At 34.5% G+C, this 27,440-nt stretch overlaps 1 protein-coding gene across 3 annotated transcripts in view; it reads right to left on the reverse strand.

Annotated features, from left to right (window-relative positions):
• Positions 1-27,440, reverse strand: part of LOC124354053 (BTB/POZ domain-containing protein 6-B-like) — a 78,195-nt gene that overhangs the window by 41,680 nt on the left and 9,075 nt on the right. For all 3 annotated transcript variants that reach the window (XM_046804225.1, XM_046804226.1, XM_046804227.1), the window contains exons 2-3: positions 18,133-18,211; positions 2,736-2,875 (exon numbers count right to left, since the gene is read on the reverse strand). In XM_046804225.1, coding sequence (XP_046660181.1) covers positions 2,736-2,875; positions 18,133-18,211 — 219 coding nt within the window. The remainder of the gene's footprint in view (positions 1-2,735; positions 2,876-18,132; positions 18,212-27,440) is intronic.

Genomic DNA, 27,440 nt, shown 5'->3' on the forward strand with positions numbered 1-27,440 from the left:
TATATATAAAATACACATATATCGAACCATTATTGATATCGTGTAACTATGTCTTGACTTTTTATTCAATTTCCTATTTATTAATTCTGTATACTGTACTATACACTGTACACTGATGCATGATCCCTTATCTGTCATATTTTAAACCATTATCATGGCTCTCACAGTGTACTTATAAATTGTTATCGTTCTCTGGATCTTATCGACTCCGCCCTTCTCTGCTGAGCTGCTAGAACACTTTAGTTACCTATGGTAGGTAGCATTACGGCCAGATAGAGCCAGAATGTGAGGTAATTTTCTCCTACATTAGAGCTATAATAAATTATTCGGAAAATAGTATTAGATCCTTAACCTTGAGAAAGGTTTCTGGACTTAGGTAATCTTCAATGTTTATCTCTTCTTATGCAACAGGATGGTCAACACTCCTTTAACAAAAAAAAAGGACTGGCGGGATGTTGACAGGACTTGGCCTTCTTAGGATCATCTTATGAAAGTGGGTCTAAGCTAAACTGATGAATGCAGACTCTGCGGAAGAAGCAGAAGAATCAGTGGAACATATATGGCAAAACTGTCCTGCCATATGCAAAATCAGTAAACGATTCCTAAGGGAATATCTTCTCAGCCCTGAGGATATCAGAGATCAGGAGTCCTCAAATCTTATAGGCTTATGTACAGGTCTCAGACTCTGATGGCCTAAACCTGAAGTAAGAGAGGTACAAAAGTCCTTTTAGAACTACGTGTAGAAACCTATAAAAAAAGATAACTTCAGACTTAAGATTCGTTCAAAAGATAAAAAAGTAAGTCATAAGCGTGACCCACTTATAATTTTCATTGGTCACTTTAGTCTCATGTTTACTTACAAGATGAGTGAAACAAGTTTTCTATCACAATTGAAACAAAAAGCGGTAATAGAGTTCTCGCAAAAGATTTTCATTTTGTATTTTGTTCTATGTTCTCATTTAAAATGTTTTGGGCATAGGGCTGCATTATTTTAAGAATTTGAAATTTTTGCCACTCTAAGAAAAACTTGCAAAAACTGTCATACAACATACCGTTCAAAAGCTTATCTTGTACTTTTTCGGATACAAAAAATTTACACTTGCAAATTAAATACAAAAGTATCATAGTAAAAAAATAAAAAATATCCAAAAAAAACCTCTCCTATTTGGACAAGACTAAAGACATTTAAAAAAATGTTTGTACCAAATTGTTCAGAAACCAAAAAAGACCTTTAAAATCATGTGCCATATAACCCACCTTGCTATTTGAAATTTTCAAAATTCAAACATGTGACCCTCATTTTTTGGTAAACCCTAAATTTTAAATGTTACAAAAACAATTTTGTGATGTACGAGCCATACAAGATTTATTAGGGGTACAGTTCATTGCACCGCTCTATGCCAAACGGTTGAAACACAAGAGATTGCAGCCAGGTGGTCTGAAACACCCTGAATATGAGCTGTAATACTAAGTAAACTTATTTATTAAAAATAAAATGTACTATTGTAAATATTATACATTTGGCAACGTAATGAGAAGCTACTGGATCTGCAAACTTTGCTCTACTAATTTCTGCGTTTGCACCCACTACATAATAATAAATGAGAAGATATTACTCAGTAACAATCTAGCTCATTTCCTAGATTTCTAGCAGTTACCCTTGATACATAATTTTGTATTCTTTGCATGTGTACAAGCACTTTTGATTCGAATAAATGATTTTCCGATACCAATGTTAAGTTTGTCTTGCAGCCAAAATCAATAAAATATGTCAAAAAATGTATATTTATGGCCGTTAAAATTTACTCCCCCATAGTATTTTTTGTGCCATAGTTGATTTTGCATTGTTTCCCCGAACAAGAAAAAAAAATATATATAATAAATAATATAACATAAGTATATTTATACTAAAACGATTAACTAGTGATTAAAAAAATACATTGTATCAAAACACACGATAGAAGTCTTGCACGTGTTGCTCATTGTGTCATAAACCAAAGAGGTCTTCTATAGTCATTTCACCCTTGTACCCAAATCACCAATATAATAGGGATAAAATATATAATACAAATTTAGGTTTTACTGATTTTAATTTAGTATTTTCAATTTATTTAATTAATTGTTTTTTATTTTAATTTGTTTTAAATTTATATTCATATGTTCATGAGGTGGTTATTTCAGTCTGTAGGGACGATACTAGATCATGTGACGCGCTATATCCGCATATATGATATTCTGTGAATATCCTTCCATTCAAATATTGTCCTCCAATGTTACTGATCTGCTACAAATAACACCACCATTGGATTAATGATACAGTTACCCTGTACACATAAATGTTGAGAAGAATTCACCAATATTACTATCAAACTTATAAGTGTAAGAGAAGTTATGTTTTCAGAAATGCATGTCACATGCTGTGTATTAGTATTTACAGACCCAAAATATTAACTGAAATCAATAAGAACAACGGTATACATAATAGAGTACAGAACAAAGAAAGCATACTGATGGTCACGATATTAACTTTGTCTCTTACTTTGAACTCCTGTTGCTCTGTCTCCAAGTTAATATGGCTACCATGCCATGATTTTCTGCAGTAGCTTGATTGCGAGGTCCAACCCTGTTTCTTGCTCTCAAAATACCAGATTTTCAGTTTAAATAATGAAAAATAAGAAAGAAAACTAAAGCGAGTAAAAGTTATTTATAACATAACCATCACAGTATCAACTTACTTAAGGAAGATGATGATAGTATCTGGGTGATGATCCGGCATAAGTACATCTCCACGTTCTCGGATTTCGCTATCACACAACATTGCTTTTAAGACATCACTGCATTTGACCACTAAGTCAGTGACCACACCTATCTTCACCTACAAACACACACCACTTCATTATTTTTACATTGACATAATGCTTAATCTACTGTTACTAAACCCATTATCCAATTAAACAAACGAATAAGAAGTAACCAAACCATGTTTCATGACCTCGATGTAATCTGTCATCACACAACTATAAACAATTATATATCAAATTTAAAAATGAGGAGTTGTACTACATTTTTTAATATCTGTGAGTGATGTCACATTCCTTAGTAATAATCATTGCATCCGACATTGAAGTTAATCAAATTAACAAATTAGAATTTGAACCTAATACTTAGTTTATCCCATCCAACTTCAAAAATTCAGAAACAAATTCTTTATAACTAACTTCAAAATTACTGTGGCTTTAGAGAAGTTTACAGTCTTTGATTGCAATATTTTACTACTAGTAATGTTTATTTGCAGTAAGATATCATACCACGCAGTCAACGACACTAAAAAACCGAAATCTTCAATTGCTTCGGACAAGGGATCGTTTCATTTATGACCTTGTCTTCAAACGAGTTATCTCCGTGAAGGTCCCAGAGTGCTTGTCGGATTTGTACAATCTGATATACTTGCACCAAAGAAGTATCCTTAACGTCTCCAAAAATAGTCAGTGACAAAGATCAAAGAAGTTCAAACAAACCGCCTGCATTGATATGATATGTCAGAGTCAGCTAGACAAGAAAAGTAGTGCAATTTAGGTGAAGAGGTATTTTCATTCTATTGTTTTGTTGAGAATACTCTAGCCAATGCCTCTTAAATATATCAACGCAATACAAAGTTTTTTCTAAAATGTTTTCTTAATTTAACATAAAACTATAAAAAAGCATTTTAGAACTAAGAAATACAACATTGGTGCAAAAATTTCTAAATAGCTATAAATACAAGGAAGGATATACTTTTTTTATTTTTTAGTGTTGCAAACTTCAATAAGGCATCAAATAACTATTTTCCAATCCTTATTTGCTCAATACTACCATCAAAACATCATATAGGGTTGCTTATGCAACCTATATTTAAGCTTTTTAACCTATACTTAACCTATTTTAAGCTTTATAGCTTAAAAACTAGAAATATTTTCTTACTGGTTATTTATCCAGTGGAAATCGCTATACAAATTATTGAAAATTGTGTTGCAATAACCCATAGAGGACATTAAAACTAAATTACAAAATTAAACAAATCAATGCTTACACGTTTTTCCTTTTATGGGCGGTGTGTCAAGTATAAATTTGACACAAGAACTTCTGACTTTTCTAGGAATGTTCTAACTTTGTGTAATTAAATTTAAACAATATATACTTTGTTTTTAAATTAAATACAGTTTTTCACCCTAGATATACATTTTTCTCATCAGATTGGGATCTTTTATATTCCATTGCCACTCTTTTATAGTCGTTCTTTTAGTCATTGAAGCACAAAGGTCTTCGTTGTGACATTGAAATGCTGGCCTCTAAGTCTCCTATTTTCGACTTCTTGCTCCCCAGAAAATCTTTGTGGCAAGCAAACTCATGAGTATTGTCAACAAACCTGTCTGGCCTGTACTTACCATTCAATTTTAGTTATATTCACCCCACACTTAGCTAACTATTTGATATCATCCACTACTTCACAGAGGCATGTGTTCACCAATGACTTCTTTTAATAATAGAGGAACACAAATGTTGTCAGTTGTACACTCTTATTGACGGTATAAGCTACCATTGTATCAACCGCTACTAGGTTAATGACCCCACTGGATCTGTAGAAGACCAGCCAGTCCTGTTTAAATTTGCAATTGATCTAGTACAGAAATTGCATCTACGACAGATATACCCATAACTGATAAACATGAAAAAGATGAGAACAGAAACGGACAAGAACTACATCCACCAGATTCTGAAGATAGTAGAACATTACTATCAGATGCAAATGTCCAAGGTCAAGATTTTATAACTGTAAATTTAAATCATTCATTGGACGGGCAAGGAAATGGAGGCATCAGCTCCTTGAATGCCACAATTATATTCCTATTAAAAGACCCTGCAACATGGTCTACACATCTTAATCAAAATTACCATGACTGTATTATAGCTGAGGGGCCACAATCGCCGTATTTAAAAACATATCCCAAGAATGGGCCAAAGAGATCATTTTCTAACCTGCTTTACTATCGAATGGTGAAAAATGTAGGAGGCATTGGCTAGAGTATTCTCAACTAAACAATAGAATGAGAATACCTCTTCACCTAAATTGCACTACTTTTTGTAGTCTAGGTGTCTCTGACATTGTATCGATGCGGACGGTTCCTTTTAACTTCTTTGATCTTCGCCACTGACTACTTTTGGAGACGTTAAGACAATAGACAATATACTTTATTTCTACAATTCATAGAGAATTACAAAAGCGTCAATAAAAAATGTTGTAATAGCGTAATTACAGTTTTAAAACATGGTCTCATCAGGTAAGTTCAAATTAGTTATAATGATGGTTCAAAGTTCTCCAGTTCAAAAATTCGTCAATAGAATAAAAAGAATGTTTAAAAAGCCATTTTTTCAGCTTGGTCTTGAGGTTCTCTTGTGTTTTAATATCAGCAGGTAGACAGTTAAACAGCTTCGCCCCCATGTAGGATGGTTTCTCTTCGTAACGGGCTGTACAATGTTCTGGTAGTGCGAAGTCAGCAGCATGTCGTGTGTTGTATTGGTATAAATCATGACATCTTAATAAGTTCTTCTTATGTGCAAACATTATTGTCTCAAAGATGTATAATGACACCACAGTCAGGATTGAAAGTCTTGCAAAAGCTGCTCTGCAACTCTCCCTTGGCTGCAACTCTGCTAGAACTCTGACACATTTTTTCTGTAAGACTAACAATCTTTGAATGTTTGCTGCACTGGAATTACCCCAGACCAAGATTCCATAGCGAAGATGAGTCTCAAAAAGGGCAAAATACGCAATAGTTGCAGTGCTGACGTCACTTATTGATTTCACTCTTCGTCCTGAACTCAATTTCTTACAGAGGTTGTCAATGTGCAAGTTCCATGTGAGGCCTTTGTCAATTGTAACTCCCAAATACTTAGCTTCTTCAGCTGCGTCGATATTTGGTAAAAGTCCTACTTCATGTTTTCTACTCCCCATGACTAGTTGTTTTGTTTTAGTTTCGTTAAGCACCAGGTTATTAATGTGGCAGTACTGAGTAGCCATGTTCATTGCAACATATGAAGAAACTTCAAGTGATTCTGGATGTTTATCACTAAGCAGTAGAACAGTATCATCCGCATACATAATAGTGGATGCATATTCTTCCAGGTATGTGGGAAGATCACTTGTAAACAGTATAAATAAGACAGGACCAAGGACGGACCCTTGAGGGACTCCTTTGGAGGTCATTAGCGGACTAGATCGTACTAAGCGAGTTACACCCTTGTCTGTATATTTTAAATCGACCACCTGTTGTCTATTTGTCAAGTAACTACTTAACCATTCTAAAGAAGTACCTGATACACCAAAAGCCTCCAATTATTTATTTAGAAGTTGTTCATGGTTAAAGCACGGGTCACACTAGGCTGATTGCAGCCGCGAATTAAAGGAAGCCGCTACTACCAGCTTGATGTGACCACAGAACCCGCAGCTGGTGCTACCAGCCGGCGAGTATTTGTCAGCGGCTGGCGAAGTTGGACATGTTCAACTTTTGGTCGCAGGTAGCGACAACTAACAGGTCACGTGATTCATTCGCACAAGCTCGCGCCAGCTTACAGCGCAATCTGACCACCCCAGTAGCGTGTCAGCGGCGAGTAAACTACACGTGGTTTTGTGTTTACATCCTTTGTTTTGTTCATTGGGTTTAGCTACCTACTGCTGTTTCGTAGGTAACTGTTAATTTATAGTGTAAAAATGGCTGAGTTGAAGTGGTCGGGGTAACAGGTCATTGAATTTTTGAATTTATTTCAAAATTATCCGTGCTTGTGGGACGTTTCATCACAGGATTACATTAATAGGAATGTCAAAGAGACAGCCTACAATAAACTGTTGGAAAACGTAATGAATACTGGGATGCCTGCGACAGTTGAACTCTTGAAAAAGAAGATTAAGAGTTTACGCGACACCTACAGAAAAGAACTGAGTAAGATAAAAAAATCTATAAAAAGTGGTGCTGGTGCAAACGAGGTATACAAGCCAAAGCTTGTGTGGTATTCCAACAGCGCTGTTCGAGTAGTGTGTAGCCTATTGGGTGTATGTGAGTGCGAGTGATTGGGGACGTACGGGTCATTAGGTGGGGGGTGGGGGATGGGAGGGTAGCAACTGCCATAGTCTCTTCTCCCATGTAACAAAACAAATCTTTAGTATATTCTTTTAAATTTTTAAAAACATAATCAATTAATAATTTTAGTTTCTGAATATTTATATATTTATTTTTACAGAAATTTTAATTATTTTTATAGAAATTCTTTTTAGTTTGTTGTAATTAAGCTACAATAAAATATTAGGCAACAATGCGGTACATTACAAGACTCATTCTCAAATCACAAGTTTTTACTTAGTTTGAGAATTAATTTCTAAGTTTTTATTTTATAGAGTTTTACAGCAACGTAATTAGTTATTGTAGGTAGTATATTTTATTTCACCTGAGAAAATGTATGTAACTAGATGTAAATGTTTTTTTTTGATGTAGAAATAAATACTTTTTGACTTTGACTTTGACACGGAAGCGCCTGTCTGAACTTGGTATTTTGCTTTTTAATCAACGGTTCAACTAATTCCAGCAATTCTTGGAATTTAGGAGCTGACATTCGTAAAACATTTCTGTATGTTTCTGGGTCCTCTTCTTGTAACTCTTGCAGATGCTCCTAATTCTTCTCTTCTCATAATCCAAGGTCTACTCCACTAACGTCTCTTCTTGCGGTTGAGCATTTTCTGACAAAGCTCCTTCACACACATCCTTAATAATTGCTTAATTATTCGTTTACGTGGACCCACAGACGACATGCTAGAACTAGAACCAGGCGAGTTAAAAGCGAAATGTGACCGGGTTGCCAGCCGCTGCTTGCTGGCGCTACTGCCAGCCGCTGATAGCCAGCGGCTTACAATCAGCCTAGTGTGACCCGTGCTTAAGACATTCAAATGCCTTACTGAAGTCGAGTAAAACGGATGTAGTGATATCACCAAGATGGTCTATGATATACTCTACTAGACTTATAATAGCTATTATTTAGATTTACCCTTTATAAAACCATGTTGTCGATCAGTAAGCAGATTGTACTGTACAAGATGGTTATAACAAGTCTATTTAAGGCCACTTTTTCAACAACCTTTGAAACTGTGGGTATCAATGCTATCGGGCGATAGTTGTTTGCATTAGAGGTGCTACCCTGCTTGAAAAAGGGTATTACTTTGGAAAATTTCAGTCGTGATGGGAATTTTCCTTCTACAAACGACTTGTTTATTAGGAGTGTTAATGGTTGAACTAACTCTTCACTGCAAAATTTAAGTAATTCTGAAGAAACTTCATCAATTCCAGATGATGTTTTTGTACGAAGTTGAGCTATTACATGGCTTACCTCTTCAGTTGTAGTAGGTTGGAATGTGAAAGGTGGAATATTAAAATGAGTTATTACAGGTACAGAAGGTGGTCTTGGGTTAGCTGCTAGAGCATTGTCAGCTGCCGTAACAAACACTGAATTAAGAAAGCCAGCAATTAGTTTAGGATCAGTAATCATTTCATTACCTGGTGCCATTAACTCTTTAGGAAATGTATGTGTTTTATGGTTCCTTTCACTATTTATTACTGCCCAAAGAGCTATTAATTTATTTTCTGATGAAGAAATTTGACTGGAGATCTCTTGACGTCGCAATCCCTTAAGCTTCAAGTCATATTCTTTCTTTTTAGAAGCCATATCTTGCTTATGTAATAAAAGGCCTGAGGTTTTGTATCTAGAATGTGCTCGTAGAAATTCTCCTCATAAAATTTCAGCTTGGAGATCTGATTTTCTGTTTATTTTCTTCTTTTTTCTTCTAGCTGTTTTTAGAGGACAAGCAAAGTTAATTATCATACCTGAATAAATGAATTTTATTTCCCATAAATAATTACATAAATACATGCATGAAAAAGGCGAGAAATATACTGGCCACTTTAACCAGTAGTGTGGCCAGTTGTAAAAATAAAGAATATAGTTTTAACATGTGAATCAGAGTCTAGCATTATAATAAATTTACTTAGTATTTCGCCAACCGCAACATCTGAGGGTTTAAAATATATATATATATATATATATATATATATATATATATATATATATTAGTGAAAATAAATAGTATAAATGATTTTTTAAATAATAGAAAGAGATAAAGTAACTAAAACGACAAAATTATGCATAAATAGGCACACACACATGCATATATATATATATATCCACATATATACTTATGCATACATACATACATATACTCGCACATACATATTATACTTTATATTGTGAAAATGAATGAACACTATATTTAAACTAATACATTGTTAAAGTATTCTACATCCTGCTGAGAAGAAAGCCAAGTGATTGTTTGCTTACAAAAAAGATTGAGGTTTTTCGTACTCTTGACTTGTAATGGTAGTTTATTAAAATATTTGGGTCCCAAATATTGAAAGGAATGTCGGAAAATAGCTTTATTAACTTTAGGCAGTTTGAAACAATTATTTACACAACTTCTTGTACTATGTGGGTGGTTAGGCATAATATTTTCTCTATTTCCACTTCTAATAAAAAACAATCTCAAGACTTTAAAAATGAATAGGTGCTGAATGGGTAGAATTTTTAAATGTTGGTATAATGAAAAGGAATGTGTTATTTTAGATTTTTTTAAGATTATACGTAAGAAATAATTTTGAGTCATTCTTAACTTGCCAATTAAAGTTTTGTATGTTCCACCCCAACATGGCAAGGCGTATTGTAATCTTGAATTAATAAGGGCAAAATATAGTGTTCTTAATAATTGTTTGTTACAAAAATTTTTCAAAAAGTAAAATTTTCTTATCTGTGATCGTAATTTGGAGTGTAAATCTAGAATGTGCGGTTCAAACGTAAGTTTTTCATCAAATAGAATTTGACAGTTTACAAGTATTTAATAGTTTTTACTTGCTCTAATGATTGACATGTACATAGTTGGAAATTGCAGCTTGAGGAATGAAATATCAATGGGTAGGGTATTTCAAAACCGAAAAAATCAAAAGTAACAAATTTAGTCTTATTCACATTAACTTGCATTCTATTAGTGAGACACCATTTCCTGAGTAGTAAAAGATCCAAATTTATTAAATCACTTAATACAGTAAGGTTTTTTTCTGCATAAAAAAGAGCTATATCATTTGCAAAAGCGTTAATGTGTCCATGGAAGTTAAGGTTTAATAAATCATTAATAAAAATTAGAAATAGGGTGGCTGATATCACTGATCCTTGAGGTACTCCATTTTGGACAATTAGTTGGTTGCTAAAGGTGGTATTTATTTTTACTTGTTGTTTCCTTCCTATGATAAAGGCTTTTAAACCAGTTTAGAGCCACTCCTCTGATCCCAGCTGACTCTAATTTGCTGAGAAGAATCTCATGATTTACCACGTCAAACGCTTTTTTAAAATCTATAAAAAGTCCTGTTGTTTTGAGTTAAATCTGGTAAAAATGTAATCTGTAACTGTAATCAATGCATCTTCAGTAGATCTTCCTTTAGTAAAACCGAATTGTTTACTGCTAAAAAAGTTGATTTTTTTCAGAAATTCATTTAATATTACTATCATTATCTTTTCAAATAATTTGGAAAAAACTGAAAGTAGGCTAATGGGTCTTAGATTATCTAATTTATATAAATTGGATTTTTTCAAAATAGGAACAAGTGAACTTAATTTAAGATTTTCGGGGAAAACACTTTTGTTGAAACTGTTATTGATGATGTTGACTAACACAGGGGCAATTTTCTCAATTACATGTTTTATTAAATTAACACTAAAATTATCGAAACCAGTAAATGTTTTATTTTTTAAATTAAAAACAACAGTAGTTTTGACTTCTTCTACTGAGGCTGGAGCTATAAAGAAAGAGTTTTGGTGTGCACGGGGATAAGAGGCAGGCAGCAGCGTTATGGCTGGGACTGTACTCGGCTGACCAGACTGTACCGAGATAAGATGGTTGTTGATTTCTTGAGCAATGTCACAAGGCTCTGTTATCACCGTCCCATTATCAAGCTCAAGTCCCATTATCAAGCTCAATCAAGCTCAATCCCGTCAATACAATTATCTTTACTGCTGCCAGTTAATTTATTAATAATTTTCCATTGCTGAGAAATATCACCTTTGCAATTTTCCAAATGATTAGAATAAAAGGAATTTTTTGTTAATATCAATTTCTAGTTTTAAGTTGTTCGAAAATCGTGTAAAATAATTAATAAAAGCGGTATCATACGGTCTTCTCTCGTAAAGTTTATAAAGCTTGTTTCGTTTGACTATTTTTTTCAGAATATTTATATTAATCCAGGGACTCAAAAACTTAGCTTTCCTTAATTTACAATCGACCGAAAATATCTTATTGCTAGTGTTAACTATATCGCTTAAAATTCCTTGAAACTTATTATAACATATATTTACATCTTCCTCAGCATAAACCTCATACCAGTCAATGTTTTTTAGCTCAGTTTTAACCAAATTCATATCAACTATAGATTTATCAGGCGTAGAGCCCGTTTTATTGTTTTGAAAATTAATTTGCTTATTTGGGAGACCTTTAAACTCAAGTCCTATAATACAATGGTCAGTGATACCGACATCAAATACACCACTGGAAAAGAGATCTATAGATCTATTCCTGATAAAAATATGATCAATAAGTGTTTTTGAGTTAATCGTTAATCTAGTAGGAGTATTTATTAAAGACATAAAACCATTATTATTCAATAGACTGTTATAGTTGTTAGTTATTGCGTTATTAGTTATTATAGACTACCATATATAAATAATACATGATTGGCTCAAAATTGGTATGATTTAGGCCTAATATAAATATGTACCAAAGAGAAAAAATTTTTGAACAAATTAAGCGGTATTTTGATATAAGAGTATACAGCATTGACTTACTTGTTACTTAAGCTTGTTGAGCTCCTTATAATTGTCAACTTTACTATAACGTTCTCCTTGGCACTTCCGCACAAAAAACTTCCCATCCCTACACCATGCATAATCGTAACCAATTTCCTTACACTTTTGTTTCAACTTGGAGAGAAATATCTTGTTTTCCGGGGTCAAGTGCTCGTTGATAATATACCTTCTGAGCCGGGAGGGTGGCATTGATCTCCTGGGCTGTCAACACCTTCCTCTCCTTGAACTTGTTCAGCAAGATGTCTCGAGTTGTTCTTCGTGAGAATTGCACTATGAGAGGCTGCGGACGGTCCTTCTTGAACGACGGGACTCGGTGTGCTGTCGATATGTCAGTTTCCAGGATATCGACTCCTAGGGTGACGCCGACATCCTTCACCAGACTGATAACGTTCTCTTTCGGTGTTTCAGGAATGCCGCTTATTTCCAGGTTACTCTTTCTTGAATATCAAGCGAGCGAACTCTGTCTTTTAGGGAGCTCACTTCAGTCATAAGAGTTTTATTTACGTTTCTTAGGTTCTCATTTTCTTTTTTCACTGTAGCCAATTCGTTCCATATTTCCTTCATTAAATTGTTTGATTCGTCCATCTTATCAGAGACAAATTGCATTGATTCAGCTAATCCATTTATTTCCGTCCTCGTCGACTTCAACTCGCCAAATACTTGTACTTTAAATTCTTCAAGCACTTTGATCAGTTCCTTACTATTGACAGTATTATCTTCTGTGTTGGCTGCAGTCGTTCGACAGATCTTACACTTCCAATCCTTGAAAGATCGGGGTTTTCGTTCCGTCAACGTCTTTCTGGATACATCGTGCATGATAAATATTATTACAATTACCGGCACATTTAATCTTCTGCTCACTATCGTCACTAGCAAACAATACACCACAGATGCTACAGTTAGACGACATAGTCCTTTGCATTCTGTTTAGAAGCAGTTTCACCTTAGGATACATACTAAAAAACTGGAGGACAGCACTGGTGGTGTTTGTACAGAAAAAAGACAGGGATCCGACTAATCCCAACTCGTACAGACCCATAAGCCTAACCTCCTTCATGGTGAAAACTATGAAAAAAATAATAAACAGACACATAAGGGACGTAATATTATCAGATCACCCACTTAGTCCCACACAACACGCTTACATAGAAGGTAAATAAACTACCACTGCTCTCCACAGCTTAGTGGGAGAGGTGGAGAACACCTTCGAAAAAGAGGAAGCCCTAGTCAGCGCCTTTATGGACATTGAAGGAGCTTTCGACCGAGTAGCATATCAATCTATGGAGTCTGCAATGGAATGTTTTGGAGTTCCTCCAGATATAGTCAAATGGATAGTAGCCCTCCTAAAAAGCAGACAAGTAAAAGCAAAGTATGGAGACGAATCTGCCATAATCATGGCCCAGAAAGGGTGCCCCCACGGGGGAGTTTTGTCTCCTCTCCTGTGAGCGATGGTGGTGGATGATCTTCTTAGCAAAGCAGAGAAGAGGGGAACAAGGCTACTATGTTATGTGGACGACCTAGTGCTTATGATCAAAGGAAAAAACAAAGGCACGCTGGAACGCCTAATTCAAAAAGAACAACTCATAAGCAACTGGTGTCATAGGGATGATCTACGGATCAACCCATCTAAAACAAATATGATTACCTTTAACAGGAAGAGAAAGTTCCAGTTTACACAACCTGTTCTGGAGGGAATCACCATAAACCAAACAAAAGAAGTGAAATACTTTGGTTTAATCCTGGATGCAAAGCTCACTTAGAACTCCCATATTGAAAACAGGATATCCAAAGCGACAATGGCCCTTGGGGCCTGTAAGAGACTTTTTGGATTTAAATGGGAACCTAAACCCAAAATGATATATTAGATTTACAAAACCATAATAAAACCAATGATCACATATGCTGCCTTAGTGTGGTGGCCGAAAGTAGAACAAACAACAACTGCTAAAAGGCTACAGAATCTTCAAAGGCTAGCTTGCTTAAGCATCACGGGAGCGATGAGCTCCTGCCCAACACTAGCAATTGAAGCAGTCCTGGGATACAATCCTCTGGGGCAGAAGGTGGTGAGAACAGCTGCTCTAAGTGCAATGAAGCTTCTAGGAACAAAGGCAATAAATGCTACCTCCTTAGAAGGCCACATGAAGATATTGCAAGTATTTCCTGAGGCTGAAATGCTAACCAAAGTCTCAGACACAATGGTTAAGAAATACTCCTTTGACAACCCATATATGGTCTCTATCGGAAGTAGGGAGAAATTGATTAAAAAGGAGGCCTACCCTACAAAAGGAGTCCTGATGTTTTACACAGATGGTTCACGCCTTAACTCTAGGACAGGATACGGAATACATGGATCAGGAGTCGACATGGCTGTGCCCCTAAGAAGACATGCCACAGTTTTTCAGGTGGAGGTCATGGCAATAGACTCATGTTCCAGAAGACTCATACAAATGAGGACAAAAGGATTCAAATACCTAATACTTTCTGATAGTCAGGCTGCATGAAGGCACTTGATACCTGTTCGTTTGATTCAAAAGCATCTGGGAATGTAAGAATGCTCTAGCAGAGCTGGCAATGAATAACAGAGTAACACTCGGTTGGGTACCGGGTCATGAAGGGAGCGGAATCCACAATGGTGGGGCCTGAGCCAGGTTGCGGGATAGCCTTCTCCAACATTAAAGCTCTGGTCAAAGATTGGGAAAAGAGGATAAGACACTATAATTGGAGTAGAGCCTCAGGATTAAGACTATGTTTATCTCTCCTTACGTTAAAGGGTGGACAACTCTCTTAGATCAGAATAAGGAGGATATAAGACTAATATTAGGAATGTTGACAGGACATGGCCCTCTAAGGAAGCATCTTATGAAGGTAGGCCTTAGCCAGACTAGTGTAGACTCTGTGGAGAGGAGGAGGAGTCAGCAGAGCACATTTGGTTAGATTGTCCTGCCATTGTAGAAACTCAGAAAAGATACCTGAGAGCATATCTCCTCAGCCCCAAGGATATCAGAGAACAGGAGCCCTCAAGTCTGATGGGTTATTGCAAAAGCCTCGGACTTTGAGGACACAAAATTAAAGTAAGGGAGGCGCAAAGGTCCTTTTAGGACTAAGCGCGGGGACAAACTGTCCTTATCACTCAGGAAGGAAAAAAAGACAATTTATTTCCATTACTCTGTATTGATTTTCATTTATATTATTATGTATTTGACACCTGTTCTAAAATTGATGTTTATGAATAAAGCTTTCTACATTTTGTATTCTATTCTATGTTCATCCTAGGGACCTTAGGAATGTCTATGTAAAATTTCAGTACATAAGGTTGAATGTAATGAGCCATTAAGTGACACCTCATTTGAAAGGTGTTGATAAAAAACAAACAGTGGAAACTAGAGTTACAGTAGCACTAGTAATTACAATTACATTAAGCAATAAAACCGCTAAAACTTACTAACCTGTGTTTTTTATATCAGATGTTCAAACTAATGTCCCATGACAGTTTGACAATAACCTGTGTTTTTTATATCAGATGTTCAAACTCATGTCCTGGGACAGTTTGACAATGTCCAAACTTATTGCAGAAACTTGAAACGGCATGCTGTATGGATTCATATGGAATTTATGGAACTTCCACAACTATTCTATCCTTAAGATCATTACTGCATGGGGTTTTGTTAAATAGACATTGTTTTGAATGTAACCCCACACAAAGTAGTTAAGAGGAGAAAGATCTAGAGATTTTGGTGGCCACTCGATACTTCCTATTCTGCTTATCCAGCGATTTGGAAAATTATTGTTTAAATACTCACGGACATGCAGGCTATAGTGTGGAGCCTTCATTAACAAACTTACAGTTGTTAATTGCTACTTGGATAGCTTGATAAACCTGATTTTGTAACATTTCCTGGTATACCTCGCATTAAGGTTTCCATATATAAAAAAGTATTTTTCAGGAAGCTGGGTATGTTGCTCTCTCATCTAATGTGGGTTAACATCAGCCCAATAACAAGCATTGTGTCTGTTAATTATCAATTATCATTTAACATGAAGGTTGTTTATCTGAGAAAGCAATATTGTTTAATCTAATTGTACTATTATTAATGTTCTGCACATCATTATTTCACAAAATTCTACTCGACGATCAACACCATCCTCACTTAACTCATGAACTAAACGGATTTTGTATGCTTCATAACTATTGCCTGTAAAACTTTATAATACCCAACAGGGATCACTTCTGGCTGGTTTATACCTTTCAGTTGAACCTATTACCGACATGCTACCAATCCAGTATATCCTGTCACTATGGAAGCAGCACAAAGGTCTTTATAGGACTATGTCCAATTTCTAAGCTTTTTGACTTAATAACAAAAAAATAATAATTTTAGCAAGAAATATCTTAGTAGTAATAGTAGTTCAGGGAAGAAATCTTTCAAGCAAAAAATACTTTACAAACTGATGTTTGAAATATATCTAATATTTGATCTACAACAGACTGTCAAACGTAAAGTAACAATGCTTTGTTGTAGCTGATTTTGGTCGTCCAGGTTTGGGGCAATCTTTAATGTTGCCTGTTTCCTGGAAATGTTTGATTGTTTTTTAACTACTAATTTGGGTACAGAATTTTGATTGGGACAAGTGTCATTAAATGAATTCCTTATTTCATCATAGGATCGTAGACCTTCATCATAAACCTGGTCTTTGTAACCTAGCATCATTAGGATCATAATACACTTTTGTTCACTTAAACACTCCATTTCAACGTAAAATAACACAAGAAGTATAAATAAGTCGAGGACAACATGAACATCCTTCTAAATGTGGATGTTCATGTTATCCTCAGTTAATTTTAAATTAATTTCAATGGACTGCTCTTGTGTACTGGGTTGAGATAGAAAGCTCTATTTTCCACTGTTTTTCTTCTTTAACACGTTCGCTGCTAAAAATCCCTATATAGAGTTCCCTATATGCTGAAGTTTTTTAAATATATTTTTACTTACTTTTGGATGAAATATGATAGAAATATATGAAAATTACTCATAAATCACAAAAGTTATCATCACTTTCTACCATTTTGGAAATGCTGTAACTGTGGTTACCGCTAGCTCCTGAGGACAGTCTTCCTTGCCAGCTGGTAACTCTAGTTACTGCTCGCACTAGGAAACGCCCTTTTATGGCAGTGGGAATATTCCAGATGAATACATTGTAGCTAAGTAAACTGTATTTTATTCGTTGCAAACAAACATAAACAATATTTATATGTAAATGTGAAAACCAAAATGAAAGTAAAAGTTTATAAAAATGTGAAAAAGTTTATATAAATCTCCGCTGACTCACTCAAATTCAGTTATTATTTACAAATATGTGGTGAGTAATTATAACAAAATATATTTATATGTTTACTTGAAATGATACAACAAATATTGTAGTACACAGGTTTATACAAATGTATTCCAATACAGTTGTGAGCGCTCCATTGGCGTGGGCTGGTCTCGTAATCAGGATCCTCAACTTCCGAGTCCGTCTGGTACTCCACATCGTCCATGTTGTCATCCTCATCATTTGAACCCAATATTGGCTTTGTTGTACGCTTTGAACTTGGTTATTGTACACTACTTGGTCCCGGGAGAAGATGTACATTGTGTTGCACAATCACTTACTACTATAAAAACTTAAATCATTAAAAATAATGAAAAAGTCTAATGTGAAAACAAAGTGAATAAAAATGCGGAAAAAGTACCTCCCGAGGAGCGAGAAATACATCGTTGTGATAGCTCGAGTGCTGGCCGCACACTGACCTCATTTCAGAACAAAGGCTCTGGGGTAACCACAGTTACCGCCCGCCCCTAGCACAACGTAGCAGCAGTAACCAGAGTTACCGCCCGCAGCGAACGTGTTAATGAGGTGTCACTTAATGGGTCTTTACATTCAAATATTTTGAGCCGCCTCCTCCCCCCTCTCCCAAATTCCATTTTAGGGAAATGTGCAAAGTTGTAACAGTGACTAAAAAGTTCACTTCTATTTTCTAGACAGGTATCTAGAGTTCCATCCCTCCATCTTTAACCATCAAAAACTAAACAGAGTGTATCCATACTTTTAACTCACAGTGCATAGACTATATATATAGTTATATATTTATGCAACCAATATTTTTACCTTGTTTGGTCCAACAATAAAATGACGGTCATGGGCTTTCTTTGTTTCCAGCAAATATTTTATGGATTCTGCCATGGTCCTGAACAAAGCAAGAAAGAACATTTAAATCCATTGTCATTGTTGCAAATAATATTTTTGTATAGTAATATAATAATAAATTTCATATTATACTGTGCAGTTCAATGTACAGTACCTCAATAACTTTTAAATTGTATTACCTTATTATATAAGTGGCACAACAATCTCTTAGTGATAAGATTACAATAGACAATCTATGAAGTTCCTAGTTTTATGCCTGGCATTGTACAAGTTAATGTGTTGACGTTGATGAACATTATAAGGTTTTGCTATTATGATGATCTCCACAATTTAAAAGCTAACCCTCTGTAATCCAGGCCTGTTAAGGACCAGACTTGGGTTTTTTCATTCTAACTGTTTATTAAATATAGTTTATTTATGTTATGACTACGAGTGTACTTTCAGTTTAACACAAGTTAAAATATACCTTAAATGTTTGTATCAATGGGATAGAGGGTTACAACCTCCAAAACCCCCTACGATCTCCGGATAAAATGAGAAAGCAGATTGGTTAGCTTTATCAGACCTAGTTAAGCAGAAGAATGGTTCACAGCAATGTACTCAGGTAATAACAGAGAAGTCCATTATATAACAATAGGTTGGACAGTATTTAACTCTTCAAATAAATTGGGGTCAGGTTAGAAGCCCTTTATCAGACCCTAGCTAAGCAGAAGCATGATTTACATCTATGCACACGTGACATGCTCTCTTCTGCTTGTCCATATCTGTAGCAGGGATGGTGTTGGGAAAATGCCGAGCAGTAAGTCTCGGGAGAGCAACTTAGCCAAAAATTCATCTGTAAGTCTTTCTTGCGCCATTTTACGTAATCAATGAGTAATTACACAAACAGCCACGTTTATTTACTTACGATAAACACAACGAAAAATTAACAACCAAGGCAACCGATAATGTAATTGACTGTAAAAGTGAGATTACAACCTGTATTCCCTACACAAACAGAAATAGAATCAGTTGATTACTTGGAAAAACTTATTGAATACCGTCATATAGCCTAATGCAGTCAATTGGGTGAGAGAGAGAATTTTCTTTATTCCCAAACGTACATTGAGCTACAATAAATGTAAACATCTCTGCCAATTCATAAGAACTAAATTACAATAATTTTCAGAAAAAATCACAACTGTTATAATTGTAATTCACAAAAGATCAGAGTCCAGTTAATTGTCAGTTTCCCCTACTCCAAAGTACTTAAAAAGGATTCTTCAGTAACCACAACTTCACTTGTCTTGAATGTCCTTGCATTGAGTTTTTGCACAGTCTTCAGGCAAGTAGTATGAGGGCTTCTTCTAAAACAGAGTAAAACGATTTGCAGGAAGATAAAAACCTATTGCTTGTCTGGTACTGTATTGGTGTGTTACAACCTCTGTGAAAGCTACTCTTATGAACATCTAGGATACTAGATTGAGAGGTTGATAAAAGTTGTACAACTTTCTTTCGGCAGAAAGCAAGTGCTCTTAATGCTTTTTTCTGGGCCATCAGTATGCGCTAAAGATTTTTTGTGGTAGAACTACGCCAGACGATGGGACCAAAGCAGAGGTTAGATTCAAATAAAGCGTAGTAAGCTGTTTTGACTGATGTTATGTCACTAACTGTTTGTATTCTTTTAATGGTATACAAACTAGTACTTAATTTCCTACACAGGGTGTCAATGTAAGATGTCCATTTGAGGTTTTCATCTACTAACTGTCAGTTCTAAGTACTTTGTTTCTGCTGCTGCTTAGACATTAGGCAAGTGCAGATTTTTCCTTCCTTGTTTTGAAACAAGTTGCTGAGTTTTAGCTTCATTAACCACCAGGTCATTTTGGTGGCAACATTGTACTGCCATATTCATTGTTGTAATTTATCCAAACTCCAGGTTTTCTGAGATTTTATTAGAGAGTCAGCATCAGAGGTGTAGTGGCAAATGTTCCAGTGTTGGAATGTACATTTGACAAATCACAAATAAATTTGAATTTATATGATCTCTTAGAATACCTACAATAGCTACGAGCATAAAATTGAATAATATATATCACAGAATAACACTGAGCCTTCAGGATGTTTATGTTAACTTATATTGAAATTTATAGGAAAAATTAAATGAAGAAATAGTAATCTTATTAGGAATTTTTATGAAGGTTCAACTAACTTGACTAACATTACCTTTTTCTTTAAATTAAACATAAATATAAAAAATCACAAGGAAAGAAATAAAACAAAATTCTAATTAACTGTTTATCAATAGTCAGCAAATGCGTCCCCTTCCACTTCTTTTCTGTCAGGTTGAGCTCTTCCGAGTTCTAGTGTCACCGGCTTAGCAGTGATGGCGTAGCCATGTCCTGATGTAGTCCAGTTTCCATGTCCGGATGTTTGGTCCATTCAGCGTTATAAACATCAGCTAGATATAAACATGATACATGTCTCGATCTAGACAGTGATGTGATTTTGTTCATGTGACTAAAAGACCGTTTACACTCTGATCAACTGCAAGAAATTAGTTTGCAGCAATTGATTAGAAGGTTTAAATCTTTTGGAATGGCCGTACTGTTTTATAAATCATCTCTGAAGAGGTTTTTAATCTTGTTTGAATTCAGATGGAATCTTGCACAGAGCTTTTCTATTTCTTTTTCACAGAATCTAATGGATTTTTTAGGAATCAGTTCTTGCTTTCAAGAACTTACAATTCCGAAAGAAGTGAATTATATTCTTTTTTGTTATTGCCGGCTCCTGTAGATAATTCGTTGCTGCTGCTAGTGGTGAAAAGCCTTCTATCAAAGTTTTTAATTACACTTGATAAATGCTGGTTATTAATAGCAGATATTTTGCTATTATTTGTTAAAGGGACGCCATCAAAGTTACCTTCTATTCCAGCTCTTTGAGCCTCAATTGCCTTTCATATGATTTTGTCCGCATAAACTATAGTTACTTTCCTGTTTTGAAGACATTCTCTGACACCATCGACAACTCTGCTAATATGTCGTACATAATTGCCACATGTAACAGGAATTGAATTTATATCAGGCGATTGATTTAATCCTCTATACATCACTCGTTCAAAAGTGGATCTGTTCTTGTCTTTGTAGGCCTTCTTAAAATGGGAGTACAATGCTTGACAGCCACTGAATATACCACCGGATAAACCACCTTGTGTCAAAAATAAGACCACTTTTGTTTGTCTACAAATCAAGTTCACTAGAAAACCCTACTAGTTCACTAGAACACCCTACTAGTTCTCTTTGGTTTTTAAATTATTTACTATACAGAGTGTATAGCTTATGCATAAAAATATGGAAGTGGTTAACACACATCATTTATTGAACCATTTACAACTAACTCTATTCTATAATACATGCAGTACCAGGGAGTAATGTTTGGAAATTGCTGTAGTAGCTTTTCTACAACACCAGATTTCTTTGTATTTTAAGTACTCGTAATCAAACCCAATTATTTTCAAACAACCTAAAAGAGCATCGAAAATATAATCAGAAGTTTGATTATGCAATATACATTCAGGTCAAAAAATAAGAAATGTGATTAGGGACTTTTGCTGGCTTCACATTTTAAATAAACATTTAAAGATTATTAGCTTAAGCTTGTAGATTTATCAATCAAAATTGAAATGTTACTGGAAACGCTTTTAATCTGTTGACCAATTTGTTTTTTCATCTCATCAGAAATGTATCAATGATTTCAGTAGCATTAAATCTACTGTGTAAACCTACACCAATGTCCATACCATTAATTTTCTGAACTTCCAAAAGTTCGAAATGGTCAGAAAAACCCTACAATTTTTTTCCAAATAGTAAGGATCTAAATATTTTAATGGTAGATTCGAGGTTGAATACATTAATTTTATCATAGCCATTTTCAATAGTTTCCTTCTCGGCCTTAACAGATATGGTCTCATCTGTCAAATGGCCTACACATTGCTTGTGAGGAAAAATATTTGTTCTAAAAGAATTTAGTTGGGCAGACTCATTGACCCATTACATGTAACTGTAAAGGCACACCATTCCTTATAAATTTAAAGTACATTCCTTTTTAAAAGCATTTCCTTGTAAACTGTTAGGCTAGTTATTTTTAGATGACTCAAAACAGATGCTACATTTCCAGTTAAGTTGATTCCATTTGGCCAAAATTTTGAAGTATTTATTGGATAGGTTAACATGATCAGCATGGAACCACTGTTTGCAGTTCCCAGTGTATAAGATCCGTTTGTGTTTCACTTCTATTGTGCAGGTTCCACACAGATATTTTAACATCCTAGCCAAATGTGCCACTGTGTTTGCCACTGAGCCACACTCAGTTTTTCAAGCTGTGTGTTTGTCTGTTTCCTATTGATTATGAGCATCAATCTAATTCCATATTACGTATTAGACTGTTAATGTTCATACATAATATTCATAAACTGTCAACTGTTAATAAGTTTGATAAAATTATATGTTTTGATGCCATCTGAAATGAGGTCATTTTTGGGTACTTGATGATCTCTTAAAAAGCTTCATTAAAAAGATGTTTTGATGAATTTTTATAAAATGCCCTGAAAGTAGGACGCTGGCAATCTATGTATAAACTGCTGAGGTCCTAAAACTAGGATTCAAGCAATCTATGCTTAAACTTTTAAGGCCCTAGAAATAAGATGTGGACATTAAAAGGGTTATATAAATTAGGTAGGTCTATTTCAGTCAAATATTTAACTGTTGTACTTCACGCTGTTATAAGCTACATACAATTATTACAATTTTAGGGGTTTTGGAGGGAAGTTCTATCCCCCTCATTCCCTCCCCTTAGTTACGCCACTGACTAAAATTTGGAAGTAAGTACTTATGGGCAATACTTTTTATGAATTTAGAAATGTTGATTTTTAAAATTGGTTGAATAGTTTGATCAATGTCTTTTTTATCATTATTCCCAGTATTTATCTCTCAGGTATATGTTATCACCGCAGCTCCCTACACCACGATCCTGCCATACCTCCTGGAATTAGGAGTCCTCGATTCTTGCTCTAAAACATTGCTCAAATGCAGTCGACTGCTAATAACTACCATTGCACACCTATCCAAAAACCGGAAAACTATTTCACTATTATGATTACATTACTTGTGTTACAATTATTTATTTTTAGCTAAGGCAATTAAAAAGTTGTATCCACTTTGACATTTTAAAATCTAACTATTCTATTTGATTAGCAAATGTGGGAACGCTACATTTTTCCAATAGTGCAGAGTACGCTTTTCATCCAAATAACAATAGAGCATTTATTTGGTCTGCCGAATCTACACCATCCATGAAAGTGTTGTAGTGGTGGATCATTTTAGGCCTACTGGTTATAAAGACTTAATTTCTTTTTTTTCTGATTTTAATTCATCTGTGGTAGTACTGTCTGTTGAAAGAAGTAATACTTGTTTTTGTTGTGACACTTTTTGCCGCCTACCTAGCATAAGCAAAGCACCCTTACGACAGTACTTGAGTATTTGAGTCACGTGACTATTGTGAAACAGTGTTACCAACGTATAAACACCAAAAATATAGCGATACTACGAAATGTCCTCATACGAGGACGTCGGTGGTTCTGACATAACACGTCAGCAATTAAAGGGTTGACTGGCTTTCTACTGGACATATTAACCCTTTGACTAGTAATCCTGCATTCGGAAACGCCCTATGTGCCACCTGCAGTAATCCTGATAGCTGTGCGGGAAGTACTGTGACGCTAAACAGTCTTTATAATAATCTTTCGCTTCAATATGAATGCAATCTAGTGGAATATATAAGAAACATTTTCAAGTAGTTTTCGACATTCCCACTAGATCGCAGTTGTTCTTTTATTTCTTTCTTTCAGACCTAATTGACGGTATTCAACCAGTTTTTCCAAGTAACAAATTGATTCTATATGTGTAGGGAATACAGGTTGTAACCTTACTTTTACGTTACCAGTTGCCTTGATTGTAAACGTTTTGTTGTGTTTACTGTGAGTAAATAAACGTGGCTGTTTGTGTAATTACTGATTACATAAAATGGCATGAGAAAGACTTGCAAACAAATTTTTGGCTAAGATGCTCCCCTGAGACTTACTACTCGTCATTTTGCCGCCAACACCCTGCTACAGATAAGAAGGGCAAGCCAAAGAGAGTATTCCACATATGCAGATAGACTAGCATCAGCGAGCAGCAGCACCAGGACACGATATGCCAGGATTGTGCTGTTCTGCTTTGTGTGTCCGACTGTTCGCGCCTTTTATACCATCAGTGATTTGTAAGGAGACATGTACTGTTACTAACTTGTACCTTAGTATGTTTATGAGAAAACACTGAATATTTTATTTTATTCTCATATTTTGTAGATATAATTACTTTTGTGCATAATTAGATTAATTTCTGTATAAATACAACGAGCACTCTTACTGAAGAAAAAACCACCAGTCAAAGGCAAGGCAGGTCATATCCAGACTAAGCGCCGAAATTATAGGTGCCACAAAAATTAATTATTTTTATCATAAATTTTGTTCTCAAGATATTCTGCTATTCTGATAAGCAGCCAGACAGACAGACATAAGGAATATTTTGCTATTTCACGTATTATAGGCTTCGCTAATGTACAACCAACAATTTTAATATTACACACAATTACAATTGAGTAAGTTAAAAAGACTATTATTGATAACACTACTTACTTAAAATTTAAGCTAGAGAAAGTTGTCCTTAACACTACTAGTTAATAATTACATAATCAAATGTTATGTTTATAAAAATGTTATACGTCCCTGTACAAAACTTAGTCTGAATATAATCGTAGGACAGTTATCATGTTCATGAGCTTGTGTTATACTGCATAAGCCCATTCATTATATATATATATATATATATATATATATATATATATATATATATATATATTTATATATTTATATAAACACAAGCTTAGTAACTTCCAATCACATAAAAATAGATTTACTTGATTTAAAAGTATCACACAATTACACAACGAACTTCTAGTCTCACTCTGAAAAAACTTAAACAATTAAAAAGGAATAAATTAACTTTCTAATAGCTTTTACAGCTCACGCAATCTGCTATCGGGCACACAAATAACTTTCAAAACTAGTTAACTGTTTTAACTGTAATTAACTGGCCACTGGCACAGTGTAGCGGGTACGGCGGTTATCGCAAGATAACCAGATCAAGCAACGTCGAGCGTGGCCACTGCTTAGATAGGTGACCGCTGAGCGATCCTGTCCTTGCAGGCGGCCCGCCTGCCCGGCCATTGGTGGTGGTTCCGAAGTCACCTTTAAGCCGTTGGTCCCCAGGTTAAGTGTTAGAGAAGGCTTCTTAGCCCTAACTTCGCCTGGTAAAATAAGACATTCTTTACTTTTTTTTAACTGAACTAGAGTTAACGTGCCACGATTGAATAATAGAAGCTATTATTATCGAAGAGCAGTGAACAGTACTGCATGGCCGGTTAATGTTGCTTAACCAAGTTATTATGACAACAGAACACTCAGATAGGACATCTGGCACAGATAGCGTGCTGAAAATCATAGATAACAGGGGGTAGGGTACAATAAGCTGACCCGGTTTTTTAAATTGAAGAATGTAATCATCGATACCTAATATTCACATCTCAAATCCTAGACTGTCCATCGATATAAAAGTGTCTATAGTCCTAAATAACAATGATATGTTTTAAATTAAAATATGAATTTAATATTTACAGTGATCAAACAATTTATTATAACCAAAATTAGGAAAACTGAAGACGACCATTTGGTCCTCTCACAGTTACAGTTGTTCCCACAAATGTTACATAATGGGTTTTTCAGTACGAGTCCAACATGTTGAGGCCACGAAAAACATGTCTTATCATCTTTCAAAGCAATGTAGTTTTCTAAAATTGACTGCCATTCTTAATAATCATATGTTACTTACTTATGTAAAATAGAAATATTAGGTACCTTACATGCATTATTTGAAAGTGTTTACAGCCGTTGATATAGATTATTTAAGTTAATTGTTCAAAATAATTAATTAGTATCGATTGATTATATCGATGGTTATGATTAAGTAATATCGTTTACCAATTTCAATATAAAAAACCGGGTCCACTTATCGGACCCTGCCCGATAAGAAGAAGTACAGTACACAGGTAGGGTATGTGTAATGACTCATTTCAACCACCCATCTCACATTCATTTCAATATTTAATTTAATTTAGAAATGTATTAGTAATAATAATTAAATAATTAAGGAATAATTAATTCTAAATTGTCTCAAATTTTAATACAAACAATAATAAATACAAAATTAAATATATCAAAATTCACCTCATTACATATAAAACTCAAAAGTTATAAAGTAAACTAAAGTCAGTGATACAGTGTGCAGGGATGATTGTTGAGTGAAGAGAGCAGAGGTTTCAAAGTTTAGAGGAGAGAGGGATATAGAAGAAGTGAAGCAAGATTATTATTTTAAATAAAGAAACTGGTTACATTTTATTCAGCAGTATTTGGTTCAAAAGAAAGGTTAATTTATTAAATTCATATTATCACTGAAGTACAGAGAAGCAGAAGACAGACATTGGGTGAGAAAATTCCTTTTAAATTTAACAGTGATCCATTGGAAGAACATAAACCCAGGAACATTCGATTTGGCTAACAATTCAAAATTAATATAATTAAAATTTAACAAAATTATTTTTCAAATTACAATATCTTTTATTAAAAACAATACCTAATATTTCTATTTCATTAAACCAGCACGATCACCCTGCCCTAAAATTAAAGAACTGTATTTAAAAATTTACCATTATTGTATCCTCCATCTTGTTTCAAAATTCTAACCTGTATGTACATTAATTTATCATCATTAAAGTTCACATTTGTATCATACTGAGTTATTTATTATTTCTAGCTATAATCATCAGAATACAAATTAAGTTTAACCATTTATTTCAAGTATATAGTAGTAGTATATTACGTATGATAAGCGGACCAGGTTTTCTATATCGAAATTGGCAAACGATATTACTTAATCATAACCATCGATATAGCCAATCGTTACTGATTAATTATTTTGAACAATTAACTTAATTTATATCAACAGCTGTAAACACTTTCAAATAATACACGTAATCGTATTATTATTATTATATATATATATATATATATATATATATATATATATATATATATATATATATATATATATATATATATATACACGATTACATGTATA

The sequence above is a fragment of the Homalodisca vitripennis genome, chromosome 2, assembly GCF_021130785.1.
Source record: "Homalodisca vitripennis isolate AUS2020 chromosome 2, UT_GWSS_2.1, whole genome shotgun sequence".
NCBI lineage: Eukaryota > Metazoa > Arthropoda > Insecta > Hemiptera > Cicadellidae > Homalodisca > Homalodisca vitripennis.